This window comes from Moschus berezovskii, chromosome 7 (assembly GCF_049115385.1).
Source record: "Moschus berezovskii isolate FMDL1 chromosome 7, NW_MosBer_1.0, whole genome shotgun sequence".
In the NCBI taxonomy this organism is placed as follows: Eukaryota; Metazoa; Chordata; class Mammalia; order Artiodactyla; family Moschidae; genus Moschus; species Moschus berezovskii.
Genome location: NC_142466.1, coordinates 77,238,744 through 77,253,463, shown reverse-complemented (window position 1 = coordinate 77,253,463; position 14,720 = coordinate 77,238,744). Strand labels below are relative to the sequence as shown.

At 53.1% G+C, this 14,720-nt stretch overlaps 1 protein-coding gene across 5 annotated transcripts in view; it reads left to right on the top strand.

Annotated features, from left to right (window-relative positions):
* Positions 1 to 14,685, top strand: part of BIN3 (bridging integrator 3) — a 53,357-nt gene extending 38,672 nt beyond the window's left edge. For all 5 annotated transcript variants that reach the window (XM_055427208.2, XM_055427211.2, XM_055427213.2 and 2 more), the window contains 5 exons: positions 1,007 to 1,143; positions 1,803 to 1,843; positions 10,945 to 11,086; positions 11,279 to 11,413; positions 13,855 to 14,685. In XM_055427208.2, coding sequence (XP_055283183.2) covers positions 1,007 to 1,143; positions 1,803 to 1,843; positions 10,945 to 11,086; positions 11,279 to 11,413; positions 13,855 to 14,001 — 602 coding nt within the window. In that variant the 3' untranslated portion in view covers positions 14,002 to 14,685. The remainder of the gene's footprint in view (positions 1 to 1,006; positions 1,144 to 1,802; positions 1,844 to 10,944; positions 11,087 to 11,278; positions 11,414 to 13,854) is intronic.
* The last annotated feature ends 35 nt before the right edge of the window (positions 14,686 to 14,720 follow it).

The window sequence follows — 14,720 nt, the reverse complement described above, 5'->3', positions numbered from 1 at the left end:
AAAAACTCCATTGTGTCAACATCTCTGGGAAGTTTACATTTCCAGTCATCTCTCATATTTTGCCCTTCGGCTGGGGGGATCTGCAGCACACTCCCAGAGTCAAGAGAAATCAAGGTGCTTATTACAATAGTGTGCTTTGGTTTAATTGGCAGCATTTTTTTTCCTTAATGGCTTATCCAGTAATGGCATGTCTTACAATTGACAGCATCTTTAATTTAATGACATAAAATAGTAAGAAATAGTTCAAAGATTTGTTTTCCCCTGAGCCCCTGAAACTGGTACAGGCACTACAGGGCAAACAAGGCCCTTCTCCAGTCTTTCCGGCCCCTCTGGGATTTTGTTTGCTGGTAATAGAGGCCTGAAAAAGTCTATGGGACCAAGAACTCCCAACACTGCCAACAGGTTGCCTGGCCACACCAAATCCTGCCAAGTTTTGTCAATAAAGTTTTATTGGAACACAGCCACACCCATTCTTTGGGTATCATCTGTGGCAGAGTTGAGTTGTTGGAAGTCTAAAATATTGTCTGTAGCCCTGTACAGTACGTTTGCCTCCCTGATGTAGATACTATATTACACTTTTTGTGAGGGAGCCCCAAAAAAGCCTCACATCCAAACTGCTTGGAGATTTTTTTCGAGCACATATTCCTGGATTCCAGGCTTATTGAAATAAATCTTTAGAGCTAGAAATATGTATTCCTTACAGCTTCCCATCCAAATGATTGTTAGAATCTAGGGTTTGGAAAATAGGTCATTGCAGCAGGTAAGTCTGCTCAGAAGAATTCCCTCAAGAAGCATCCGATGAACGTTAGCAGCATCAGGCACGCATGTTATATACCATGAGGACCAATGCCTGGTGCCTCTGGGGTAACTGTGGTTTTGATGGCCTGTGGCCATGGGTGGAGGTCATCCAGGTGCAAGACTCTGGCCCCAGGAAGGACAGGGAGCCTGCGGACAAGACCCTGAAGCCTGTCCTGTCGTCAGTTCACTGAACTTTGATCTTTTAAAGCCATGTCTAAATCTGCTGTGAAGATATCCTTGGACTTGCTCTCCAACCCCCTCTGCGAGCAAGACCAGGACTTTCTGAACATGGTGACCGCCCTGGACACGGCCATGAAGCGGATGGATGCCTTCAACCAGGAAAAGGTGACTGGGGTCTCTGCCCACTGCCCACATTCCATGGCTTGTGAAATCTTAGTTCCCCAACCAGGAGTCAAACCTATTCCCCCTTCAGTGGAAGTGCAGTCTTTAACCATGGACCACCAGGGAATTTCCAGGGTGACTGAGGTGTTGGTCTTCCCCCTTCTCAAGGCTTCTGTCTGGGAGAAGTGCTACATGGAGTCTTTGTGGAGGCTGTCTTCTCTCTGGGCACCTCAGTGTCCCAGCCCTGTGAGCTGTCTCCTGGCCACCGTGCCCCTGCAGTGGGTGCTTGCCATGGCTCCTGTGAGCTCACGTCACTCACCATGAGGCCACAAAGGAGATTCAGGCCAGCTCTGCCCACATGCACCCATAGCCCCTCAGACTCACTGTGGCTACCCACCCAGCCTCCTCACCAAACACGGCCACATTCCGCCTTCCAGACCCTGGTCCACAGGATGAGAACTGACCTGGGAAAAGCCTCTAGTCACCCTTCAGGCTCCCTGTTCATCATCTCTGCCTCACTCCTTCAGCAGTTAGGGGTGTCTCCTCCCTGCCTGGAGCTCTCAGGGTACCCCTGTCAGGTCCCGTTTCCTTTCTCTTCTCCCCTTTTGGGAAGAGTCTGGCCTCCCCCCAGTCTTGATGCCATCTGTTTTTTCTTTGAACAGGTGAACCAGATACAGAAGACTGTGATTGAACCCTTAAAAAAGTGAGTAAAAGTCGTGGGGTGGGGGAGTGGGCCTCAGGGCATGTACGAAAAGGCAGTTCAGCCAGCCACTTGGGAACTGAATATTATTTCTGTTAACCTGTCCCCAGAGTCACTCTGGGCAGACCAGAAGCTCCAAGGGACACTGGTGACCTGCCCTGTGGCCCTGGGGTTGACATTCATGGTGGCTCCAGAGCACCCCACCTGGTCGGGCGTGCTCAGTGACGACAGGGCCCACCTGACCCTCCACGACAGCCGGCTGGCACCCCCGCCGTCTTTCTGCATTGTTGTCCCTTTGTTCCTGTTGGACCAGAGCTTGTGGGGTTAAGCTAGCAGCGATCTTGGCCAGCCCTCAGCGGAGATGAGCGAGGCCTTTCATCTCAACGGGGCTGGGAGAGCAGCTGCCTGCAGCACCCGGCTTTTAAAATGTGGGGGTGGCCACACACAGGGAGGGGCACAGCCGCCTGGGAAGGTCCCCCAACTCGTGACCTGTCAGGGTCAGAAATTCTTCTGTGAGGCTCAACTTCAGTCTGGCAGGCTCTGGTCAGCGATCAGACGGGCCTATTCCCTGGGTCCCCTGAGGTGGGGGGAGTGGGACGGCGGTGGGGAGAACAGGCAGGAACATTGCCTTGAAGCTCCCGAATCACTTCATCTTCCTCCCTGGCCTCTCCCAGCCCAGCTCTGACCTAGAAAGGCTCCCGCGCCAGCCCAGCAGCTGCTCTTTATTACCTCTTCCGTGGTGGTCCCTGGCAGTTGCCTCTCCAGGGCTGGGTAATGAGACTGCGCTAATTACCATTAGGCCTGGATCAGGGCCCGGAGGGAGATGAAGAGTGCAGGTTTTTGATCCTCCAGCCCCTGGCGTTGGGGTTGTTGAGCTCTTGTTCCCTGTTCGGGTCCAAGGGGTGGGATTAGGGAGAGCTCCTTCTAAGCCGGGCTGTCTAGAGGCTCAGCAACGCAGGGAGGTGGACCTTGGCCTGCAGGGATTTCTCCCCACTCCTGCCCTGGGCCCCTGCCCCCAGCCGCTGCCCGCGTCTAGGTGGCAGGGTCACCCGAGGAGCTGGGTGCTGGGGGAGCCAGCAGTTCAGGAGGGAGGCATCAGAGCTCCAGTGCTGATGGCTTTCTGAGTCAGTCTCCAGGTGTGAGGGTTCAGAGCTAGGTGGGAAGGACCTCGGGCCAAGCAGACCCTGCCCATGGGGGTCCCGGGGGCTGTCACGGAGGCTGCTATGGACACCCAGGCTGGCAGGGTGAGGCAGGAGACACCAGCCTGGAGAACTGGGGGACTGACTCCCGCCTCGATTTCACCACCGACGAGGCGGCCTTGAAATTCGATGCCTGGCTTCTAGAGCCAGCTGGAGAGAGGTCCCGGCTGCTTCCCACCACCCCAGCAGCCCACCACCTGCCAGGAAGGTGGGTGAGTGGCCAGCCGAGGGGGCGGCCACGATCTCCGCAGCAGATCCGCTGACCTCTGCCTGAGCCCCCTGGCCTGCCTGCCTGCCTGCCCAACTGGCTTCCATGCATCCCGTGGCCGACATGCGATCCCCTCCAACCGCGTAAACCCGGCGCTGCCTGTTGCCGCCTCTCGCCAGGCGAGAAGCTCCCAGGGACCCCATCACCGGAAACAGGAAACTGCAGCTTTCCTGTCCTCTGATGAGGAACATTGCCACATGGCCACCCCACCGCCCCCGGCCTCCCCTGGGGGGCTCGGCCTCTAATCCCAGTCTCTGGGCCACATTCACATGGTCGGATGGGGATGCTTTCAATTTCCCTTTCCTGGTGGGTGGAAGATCCCGGCTGTGTGGGCACAGCTTGAGGAATGGCAGGCATTCCCCACCAGGGCCGGCTGCTCCCAGCCCACCTCCCAGCCGGCCTCCCTTCCCTCCCCCTTTCCCTCCGCCTCCCGCTACCTCTTCACCCAAAGCTTACCCCAGGAGGCCTTTGCTGTTCCCCACTCAGGATGGGCAAGAAACGGACAGAGCTTCAGCAAGCGCCTGGGATAGGCCCAGCCTTGCTCTCGCTTCTCCGTGGGTAGATGTGATTCAGTCTTTAGGAGTTTGGGATGTAGAGAGGAAGCCATGTGGCATTCCAAAAAAATGGTCCAGAGTGATAACTGCCAAGGCAGGGCAGTGCAATGGAGCAGGAAGAGCCGTGGACAGGCCAGGCTTGTCTCCTGCCTGTGGAAGGGGAACAAGGCTAAACTCTTGAAATGACCAAGCCCATCATCACCTCCCTGAGTGGGTGAAGGAGCTGTCATGGGCTGGAGTGACTCTGTGCATAGAGGGCAGAGACCCTCCTAGGGTCCTGGCCCAGGGACCCTGTGTCCCCCTCACCAGTACTTTTCAGGGGACTCCCGGCACTGAGCAGAGAGGTTCTGAGCCTTCAGCCTTGCTTCTTCATGGCCTCCCAGTCACAGTGCAGACTTGGTCCCCAGGGAGAGCTGGGTCACCTGTCCTTGTCAGGTCAATTCTGAAGGTGCCCTGTAGGGTCCCAGGGCCATGTCTGGGAAGGGCCCAGGCCCTGGGGACTAGCCTGTGCTTGTCCTAACCTCTCTCCCACGTCCCTGCCCTGACGTGAAGGTAGAGGCAGCATTTACACACCCCAGACAAGGAGCGGGGTCAGCACTGTGGTATTTATCCTCTCTAATACGTGGAGCTGGCAGAGTTCTTTCTGTAACTTCTGAGGAGAAAATGAGGAGGTGGGGCTTCAGTGAGGCAGTGACCAGAGCCAGGGATTACAGAGTCCTGATCACCCCCACCCTTTGTCAGCTACTTCAGATTACACAGCCTAATCTCCCCTGCCCCGCCTCAGTTTCCCTGCTTTCTTATGGGAAGGGCATGACCCCAACCCCTAGGGGGTCCTGAAGTCCAGGGCCCAAAGTCACCCAGGTAGTAAGTGGTTCATGATCTTCGGTGGCAAACGGAGTGAGCGGAGCACCCCCCTCGGCCTCTGGTTTGACTGCGGGGTGCTCTGATGGGAGACAGGAGTTAGTGTGGTGAAGAGACCATTTTCCTGGAGGGTCTCACAGAGCTGCTGCTGCTCCCCCCCAGAGGACAAGTGGTCTCGCTCCCACAAGGCTGAAGGTAGCCTCCTATGAGCGCACTCATCCCCTGAGTTTGCCTGGAAGTCTGCCCTGGATCCATTCCTCCCTGCCTCAGCTCAGGACCTGCCCAGTGTAGGGTTAGATTCCTACTTCCTGTGGTCAGTTCAGTTCAGTCACTCAGTTGCGTCCGACTCTTTGCAACCCCATGGACTGCAGCACGCCAGGCTTCCCTATCTATCACCGACTCCCAGAGCTTGCTCAAACTCAAGTCCATTGAGTCAGTGATGCCATCCAACCATCTCATCCTCTGTCATCCCTTTCTCCTCCTACCTTTAGTCTTTCTCAGCATCTGGGTCTTTTCCAGTGAGTCAGTTATTCGTATCAAGTGGCCAAAGTATTGCAGCTTCAGCAAAAGTCCTTCCAATTGAATATTCAGGACTGATTTCCTTTAGGATTGACTGATTTGATCTCCTTGCTGTCCAAGGGACTCTCAAGAGTCTTCTTCAGTATCACAGTTCAGAAGGATCATTTCTTCAGCACTCAGCTTTCTTTATAGACCAACTCTCACATCTGTACATGACTACTGGAAAAACCATAGCTTTGACTAGATGAATCTTTGTCAGCAAAGTAATATCTCTGCTTTTTAATATGCTGTCTAGGTTTGTCATAGCTTTTCTTCCAAGGAGCAAGAGTCCTTTTAATTTCATGGCTGCAGTCACCATCTGCAGTGATTTTGGAGCCCAAGTAAATAAAGTCTATCATTGTTTCCATTGTTTCTCCATCTATTTGCATTGAGGTGATGGTACCAAATGCCATCTTCTTCGTTTTTTGAATGTGGAGTTTTAAGCCAGCTTTTTCACTCTCCTCTTTCACTTTGATCAAGAGGCTCTTTAGTTCCTCTTCACTTTCTGTCATAAGGGTAGTGTCATCTGCATGTCTGAGGTTATTGATATTTCTCCTGGCAGTCTTGATTCCAGCTTGTGCTTCCTCCCGCCCAGCGTTTCTCATGATGTACTCTGCATATAAGTTAAAAAAGCAGGTGACAATATACAGCCTTGACATACTCCTTTCCCGATTTTGAACCAGTCCATTGTTCCATGTCCAGTTCTAACTGTTGCTTCTTGGCCTGCATACAGATTTCTCAGGGGGCAGGTCCAGTGGTCTGGTATTCCCATCTCTTGAAGAATTTTCCACAGTTTATAGTGATCCACACAGTCAAAGGCTTTGGTGTAGTCAATAAAGCAGAAATAGATGTTTTTCTGGAACTCTCTTGCTTTTTCTGTGATCCAGCAGATGTTGACAATTTGATCTCTGGTTCCTCTGCCTTTTCTAAAACCAGCTTGAACATCTGGAAGTTCACGCTTCACATACTGTTGAAGCCTTGCTTGAAGAATTATGATCATTACTTTGCCGGCTTGTGAGATGAGTGCAATTGTGCGGTAGTTTGAGCATTTTGGAATTGGAATGAAAACTGACCTTTTCCAGTCCTGTGGCCACTGTTGAGTTTTCCAAATTTGCTGGCATATGGAGTGCAACACTTTCACAGCATCATCTTTCAGGATTTGAAATAGCTCAACTGGAATTCCATCACCGCCACTAGCTTTGTTCATAGTGATGCTTCCTAAGGCCCATTTGACTTCGCATTCCAGGATGTCTGGCTCTAGGTGAGTGATCATACTATCATGATTATCTGGGTCATGAAGATCTTTTTTGTACAGTTCTTCTGTTATTCTTGCCACCTCTTCTTAATATCTTCTTGCTTGTGTTAGGTCCATACCATTTCTGTCCTTTATTTTGCCCATCTTTGCATGAAATGTTCCCTTGGTATCTGTAATTTTCTTGACGAGATCTCTAGTCTTTCCCATTCTATTGTTTTCTTCTATTTCTTTGCATTGATCACTGAGGAAGGCTTTTTTATCTTTCCTTACTATTCTTTGGATCGCTGCATTCAGATGGATATATCTTTCCTTTTCTCCTTTGCCTTTAGCTTCTCCTCTCTTCTGAGGCCTCTTCAGACAACCATTTTGCCTTTTTGCATTTCTTTTTCTTGGAGATGGTCTTGATCACTGCCTCCTGTACAGTGTCATGAACCTCTGTCCATAGTTCTTTGGTGCTATCAGATCTAATCCCTTGAATCTATGTGTCACTTCCACTGTATAATCATAATGGATTTGATTTAGGTCACACCTGAATTGTCTAGTGTGTTTCCCCTCTTTCTTCACTTTAAGTCTGAGTTTTGCAATGAGGAGCTCATGGTCTGAGCCACAGTCAGCTCCTTTTCTTGGTTTTGCTGACTGTATAGAGCTTCTCCATCTACAGCTACAAAGAATGTAATCAATCTGATTTCGGTGTTGACCATCTGGTGATGTCCATGTGTAGAGTCGTTTCTTGTGTTGTTGGAAGAGGGTGTTTACTCTGGCCATTGCGTTCTCTGGGCAAAACTCTGTTAGCCTTTGCCCTGCTTCACTCGGTACTCCAAGGCCAAACTTGTCTTACTCCAGGTAGCTCTTGACTTCCTACTTTTGCATTCCCATCCCCTATGATGTAAAGGACATCTCTTTTAGTGTTAGTTCTAGAAGGTCTTGTAGGTCATCATAGAACCTTTCAACTTCAGCTTCTTCAGCATTAGTGATTGGGGCATAGACTTGGATTACTGTGATATTTAATGGTTAGCCTCAGAAACGAACAGAGATCATTCTGTCGTTTTTAAGATTGCACCCAAGTCCTGCATTCCGGACTCTTGCTTGAATGTGAGAGCTACTGCATTTCTTCTAGGGGTTCTTGCCCAGAGTAGTAGATGTCGTGGTCATCTGAGTTAGATTCACCCATTCTGGTCCATTTAGTTCACTGGTTCCTAAGATGTCATGCTCACTCTTGCCATCTCCTGTCCCACACACTTCCTGTGTAGGCTAGCCCAGTTCCCGCGTTGAGTCCGTCTTCCAAAGTGTATCTGACCTTGGCCTTGGAGATACAACCTGGTTGACCACCGGGGAAAGCGAGGTTATGAGCTGTGTGTGGTTCAAATGCTGCCGGGGCCAGAGTAGCGAGAACTGCTTGACCGACCACAGGATGGTGGCCCGTCCAGAGCTGTACAACCCCCGCACGCTGCTTCCTTGTCATGGCACCCTCCTTCCTAAGGACAGGAGCTGAGGTCACAGCCCCTTGACAAAGATGAGGAAACTGTCTGTGACTCTTTGCCTGCCTCGTCCTTGTCCCGTCTCTGTGCCCGCCCCCACCCACCACCTCCCGGGCAGCCAGAGAGATGGAGCAGAGGCCAGGACACTGGGGGTGCCAAGCAGGGGTGTTGCTAATGAGAGAGTCAGGGAAGCTGCTGGTGGTCCATGTCCAGTTTGGGTGGAAGGGGAGGGGCTCCCCCAGCACCTGAGACCCCCTTGTAGCACTGCCTGAGGCCAAAGAGGTGAAATGAGTCCCATCTTCTCTGGAGGGTCTCAGCCACCTAGGTGTCCAGCCCTAGCTGGGGGACCATGTGTCATGGAGGTGACCATCTGCTCCAGTCTGCTCAGCACCAAGTAGGCCTGAGTCTTCTGCCTGGCAGAAAGTGTCCTTCAGGTATTGGTTTGATTAACAGTGTATAGGGGCCTGTGACTGAGGACTCTGAGATGGGTGGCTGCTCTGGCCCACATACCTTCTCCAGCTACACAGTGAGCCCATTACAGACATCCAGGAAGTTAGAAGGATCCTCTAAAGTAGCCTGTTGGTTTCATCCAAGTTTGCTGCCTGGGTCCATAGCTTTGTTTGGAACATCATGCTCCAGTCAGGTTTCTGTCCTCTGTTCTCTGGCAAAAGTGGTCATTACTCTTAGGTCACTGCACTCTTGATTTGTGAGTCTTTATGCTGCCCCAACTTTCATTTTCTGAGCCTCCCTCTTCATGCTTGTCAGCCATAGAATAACCACTGGGCCATCATGTTCTCAGTTGGAGGTGGCATCTCCACCAGCTAGTCAGGCTTTGTGTTCAAACCGCCCTGTCTTTTCCTGTTCCAGTTCCAGAAAACCCACTCCCGGCTTTGCCCAGCCTCCTCCCACGCTCATTAGTCGAGGAGAACGCAGCATCCTTATCTGGACGTGGTCCTGCCCTGGGTTCGTCTCAAGACTGGGTTGCCCTTCCCAGTCAAAGAGGACCCTCATCACAAAGACTGTGATGAGGCGGCTAACCATGCCGGAGCCTCTGCTGCTGCTCTTTCTGACCGGCTGCTAGAGCATTTATTTCCCTGTGGTTCCTTTAGTCCTGGTAGGGCAGAGCTCCTTGAGTCATTTTCTCAAACATTTGGTTTGACAGTTTGGCCATTTCAACAGCAGAACATGCGGATTCTTGTGTTTCTGGTGGAACTGGTAGAAAAGGGCAGGAGTAGGTTGTTGTTGTTTTACTGGAATATAGTTGATTTACAAGGTTATGTTAGTTTCAGGTGTACATCAGAGTGATTCTGTTTTTTATTTTTATTTTTTGGCTATGCGGTGTGGCCTGTGGGGTTTTAGTTTCCCAACCAGGGGTTGAACCTGTGTCCTTGACAGTGAGAGTGCAGACAGAGTCCTAACCACCGGACCACCAGGGGACTCTCAATTCAGTTATATATGTATGTGTGTATATGTGTATTTTATATACATTCTTTTCCAGATTGTTTTCCGTTATAGGTTATTACAATATATTGAATATAGTTCCGTATGCTGTGCTCTAAGGGCTTCCCCGGTGGCTCAGTGGTAAAGAATCCACCTGCCAGTGCAGGAGGTGCAGGTTTGATCCCTGCAGAAGGAAATGGCAGCCCACTCCGGTATTCTTGCCTGGAGAATCCCATGGACAGGGGAGCCTGGCGGGCTACAGTCAGTCCATGGGGTTGCAAAGAGTCCTACTTAGTGACTAAACGACAACTATTTTGCAGTAAATCCTTGTTCATCTATTTTATATGTAGCAGGGTGTATCTGGCTAATCCCAAACTCCTAATTTAGCCCTCCCCTTCACCAACATTCATGAGTTTGAGCAAAATCTGGGAGATAGTGAAGGACGGGGAACCGCAGTCCCCGGGGCCGCAGTTAGACGCGACTTAGTGACTGACAGCTCTTGCCCTTCGGTAGCTGTGTTTGTTTTCTACGTCTGTGAATCTGTTTCTGTTTTGTTCATGTGTGTCATGTTTTAGATTCTGTGTATGAACAATGCAATATACTTGTCTTTCTCTATCTGATGTAGGATCGTCATTTCTAGGTCCATCAATCTTGCTGCAGCTGGCATCATTTCATTCTTCTTTAATGGCTGAGTAATATGGGAGTAGGTATTGGTTGCATCTGATGGCAGTGTGAGGTGGTGGGAAGGTGCCAGATGGAGAGATGGGACCCTTGAGTGGACCTCTGCTGGACCCTCACTACCTAACTATGACCTTAGACAATTCATGTCATCTCTCTGGTCTCAGCTCTTTCACTTTTTTAAAGGAAGATGTTGGACAGAAGCTCGACCTCCAGGCTTTTCTGACACCAGCCCTCGGAGTGGCTACCCTTGGCCCAGCTCCTGGAGCACCCTTGGATCCAGGCCCAATAGTGAGGGGTGTGTCTCCATTTGCTCAAATAGCTTCCTGAGCCCTGTCCACCCCTGTCCCTTCGTGATTGTCTAGGGAGCTCTCCTGGTTCTGCTAGCTCATCTGTCTTTTGTTTCTTCTCAGAGGCGTGATGCTAATTAATAGAAGCTGAATCATTTTGTACCAAGTCAAAAAAAATACTCCTAGGGGTCTTCAGCTCCTCCATACTCTGAAATGTGTGGAGTCGTACAAGGTGAGGGCTGAAAGGCAGTGGCCACGTTCTTGGCTTCTTGCATTCATGACCCCCTGAGTCTCCTTAGGGGCCATGGAGAGGCCCTTTGCCCTGTCTTCCTTCCCCTGACCTTACCCCACGGTGATATTCTCAGCATGTACCCCACTGAAGCCTGGGCCACATCTGTCTCATCCACAGTAAGATCCCCACAATCTAGAATGAAGCCTGGTACTCGGTAGACACTCAGTATGTGTTTCTGAATGAGCGATGGACTGCCAGCCTGCAGCTCTAAGAACAGGCCTGTCTTCCCAGGTTCGGCAGCGTGTTCCCGAGTCTCAACATGGCAGTGAAACGGCGGGAGCAGGCCTTGCAGGACTACAGAAGGCTCCAAGCCAAGGTGGAGAAGTACGAGGAGAAGGAGAAGACAGGACCGGTGCTGGCCAAACTCCACCAGGTACCAGGAAGACGTGCTGGGGGTGGACCGGAAGCCGTGTGGTCCAGCACGGCAAGTTCCTTCTTCACCAAGGGGCGGAGACACCAGATATCCTGACATCTCTGCCACCCCGCCCCCACCCCGCCATATACAGATATCTTGCCCCAGTCAGGGTTCTGGGTGAGCCGTGACACCCAGCATATTGCTCCCCAGGCCCGAGAAGAGCTTAGGCCGGTGCGGGATGACTTTGAGGCCAAGAACAAGCAGCTCCTGGATGAGATGCCACGCTTCTACAACAGCCGACTGGACTACTTTCAGCCCAGCTTTGAGTCCCTGATCAGAGCACAGGTGAGGCGGCTGCCACCACTCTTGCCCCAGAGGATGGCCCAGTGCTGCTTCCCTTGGTGGGGAGGCGGCCGTGGGCTTCGGGCCAGCCCAGCCCCACCCCACACACTTGAAGCGGGCTTAGCCACTTTCTCCCACCATCCCTGCCCTCCCCCCCAATTCCCCAGGACTGCCTAAGGGAGGAATCCAGGCTCCTCTGGTTGTTGGCTGGAATTCCTGTTTTGGTTCCTCCGTTGCTCTATGATTAATCCCAGCCTTGCGATGAGGTCCCCTTTGTCCATGAGTCCTTCCCTCAAGTTCTCCCCACTCCCACTCAACCACAGGGGCAGGAAGAAACCAGGCCGCACCTGCAATGCCTCACCGTGATGGGCAGGTACCTTGCCTGGTGGGCTCAGGTCAATAATAGAGGCCTTTTCCTAAGGACCCTACACCCCTGCCCTTCCCTGATTAGCCCTTTTGGTGGAAGACTAGGGAGTGTCTTGACCTTTAGCAACCCTGGGCAGGGTCCCTAAACCCTGGAGAGAACCATGCTCAGCACTCCCTCTGGGGCACCACTTTCGGTGGAAGGGTAGGCTTACTTGGGCTGGGCTGGGGTGGAGATGCACTGAGGTGGCCCTAGGAACCATGCCTCCTGCCACTCAAGAATGTAAAGACAGAGTCGCTCCTGCCCTCCTCCTCTGCCCCACATTCTTCAAGCAGTTAGCAGGAGTTAGTCTCCCCATTTGTGAAAAGAGAAAAGGTTGAGGTGCCAAAACCAAGAGGTTTTCTATATGTGGGACACTCTACCGCCTCCCCCCACCCCCCACCCCCCGCCACAAGGTGACTGCAGGTAGTCAGCATCCTGCCGCTCTCCCACCAGGTAACAAAGCTAAAGGCTCAGCATGTCCCCATCCGCCTCCAACCTGACACCTCAGCTCCTGGCCTGGGTGTCTGCTGCCCTCTAGTGGACACACTTATTCTTGCAGCGTCCACAGTTGCGGAAAAGCCAGGTTCCTCCCTCCCACCCTATCTTGGGAGAACCCCAAAACCCATGGGAATCATGGGATCCAGAGCCCTGAGCAGGATTAACATTAGTGACCAGAACCCCAGGGGCGCAGGGAAAGTGAAGCAGAGAGCTAAGTGTGTGGGGCAGCCCTGCCCTTGGAGGTGCATGCAGGCTTGCTTCCAGCGGCTTCTCCTTGGGCCAAGGGGCAGTGGTTTGAGGAAACCCTAGCCCTCCCTCTCATGTGCCATGCTTCCAGGCCCCCAGCATGGCCCCTCCACCCTGCATTGTGTGCAGGAGGAAAACCTCCAAGTGCCCGGGCGGGGAGCTCTGGGTGCCCTGTAACCAGGCAGCAGGGTGGTGAGGGGTTGTTTACTGCCTCGTCAGCGCCAGCCTCCCCCTCCCGCGGCTGCTGCTGTCATTAGTCACAGAAGTGAGCATTCTGAGTGACTCAGCCTGCGCAGTGCGACTCGGGGCAGGGAGCTGGGGGAGGGGGCCACCCGTCCTCGCCACCCCAGCCCCAGCCCCAGCCCCTCGGGTGACACAGGATTTGGAGACCTTGATTCAACTACCCCTCAGCCAGTGGAGACCCAGCTCTGAGAATGTGGAAGGTGACGTGACCTGGCCTTGCCCCTAGTTGCGCTGCAAGCCTCTGGAAAAGGAGAGTTCCTTCTCCCCAGAGACAGCTTGGAGCTGGAGCTGGTAAAATTTCAGGCAGTGTCAAACATTTTCTTGAAAGCCCATGCTTTCGTTTGTTCGTGAGGTGGAGGCTGAGGCAGAAGGGGCCCCTGGCCTCCTCACTGGGGCCTGCTCAGCCCTCCACCACCTGAGAGAAGCTGATGGTCCTTGCTCCTCGGCCTGCTGCCCCCACTTCCTTCCTGCAGGCCTCCTTCCTACTCTGGTGTCTGTGCGGGAGACACGGGAACAATCCTGGTCTCTGGCTTGGCTTTCCTGGATCTGCAGCTGAGGTGGTGGTCAGGACTGGGAAGGGACAGAGGCCAGAACCATGTCCCCTCTCACCTCAACCTCTAAGACTGTCTCAGGGCTCTGGGAGCTGCCATGACCTCTCCCCCACAGCCAAAAGCTTCTCCTGGCTTCCATAAAGCAGGTAGCCCCTCATCAAGTACCTGACTCCCTAGGCCCACCCCCAGGATCCAAGGCTCCACCCACTCCCCCCAGCCCTCTCCCCTTACCTGCCTGGAGAGCTCAAGCCTCAGCCTCAGCAAGGACCTGTCACTCCCCTCTGCACCCAGGCAGTGGGCAGTGAACGTTCCTCAAGGGCTCGGGGCCGTGGTTGTCCTGCAGTCCAAGGGGAAGGGCAGTGGCAGAGGGGAGCTGACGGAACAGCAGGGGGGCAGCCCATAGGCTCCAACTTCTCTGCTCGCCATCCCAGGGGTGCAGCGCTTTGGGGGCTCCGTGTCCTGAGCACAGCACCTGCAGACCTCTCCTCTTACCCCCCCAGGTCGTGTACTACTCAGAAATGCACAAGATCTTCGGAGACTTGACCCAGCAGCTTGACCAGCCCGGCTGCCCTGACGAGCAGCGGGAGCGGGAGAACGAGGCCAGGCTGAGCGAGCTTCGAGCCCTCTCCATCGTGGCTGATGACTGAGCCTAGCCTGGGGAAGACTCTGGAACACAAGCCAGCCTCCCTTATCTGCCCTTTTCAAAAGCTTGGGCATCAGCCAGCGAAGGGCCCCTCCCTGGGAGAAGTATGGGGACAGCGGTGGCTCCCCCTCCCCAGCCCCTGGGAAAGCCTGACACCAGGAGCCCTAACAGGCTGCTGTGTCCCTACCCCACCGTAGCAGAAACCTGCAGACAGGTAAGCAGTGTAGACTGTCTGTTCCTGAAGAACCGTCCAAAGTGCCTCTTGGCCTCAGGCCAGAGCCTGGACTGTCAGCTCCCTAGAGGTCTCAGCCTGGCTACACAGTTGGGACCATATCTACCTCCAGAAGGGCTCCCCTGGGAGTCCCCCGCCTACGCTGCCTTTTCACCTCAGACTCACCTTTTCTGGGAGAGGCTGCGACACTGCCCTGGAGTGTCTCCCGGCCCCAGTAGCCCCTCACCCGTCTCCCAGCACTCAGGCTCAGCCCACTTCTAGCCTTTGGGTCACCTGCAGGGGAGACCCCTAGTCTTACAGCTTCCATAGAAGCTGGGACTCAATGCGTGTAAATAGCCTACCACACTAAACGTCACCGGCCGACTCGGGCCTCAGAGCAAGAATAGTGGGTTTATGCCTCACCTGGTTATTTGGAATTTTATTTTTCCAAGTAAAATTTTCAATGAAATGTCCATATATTATTGTGCTGTAACTATAAAGAGGGGAAGGAC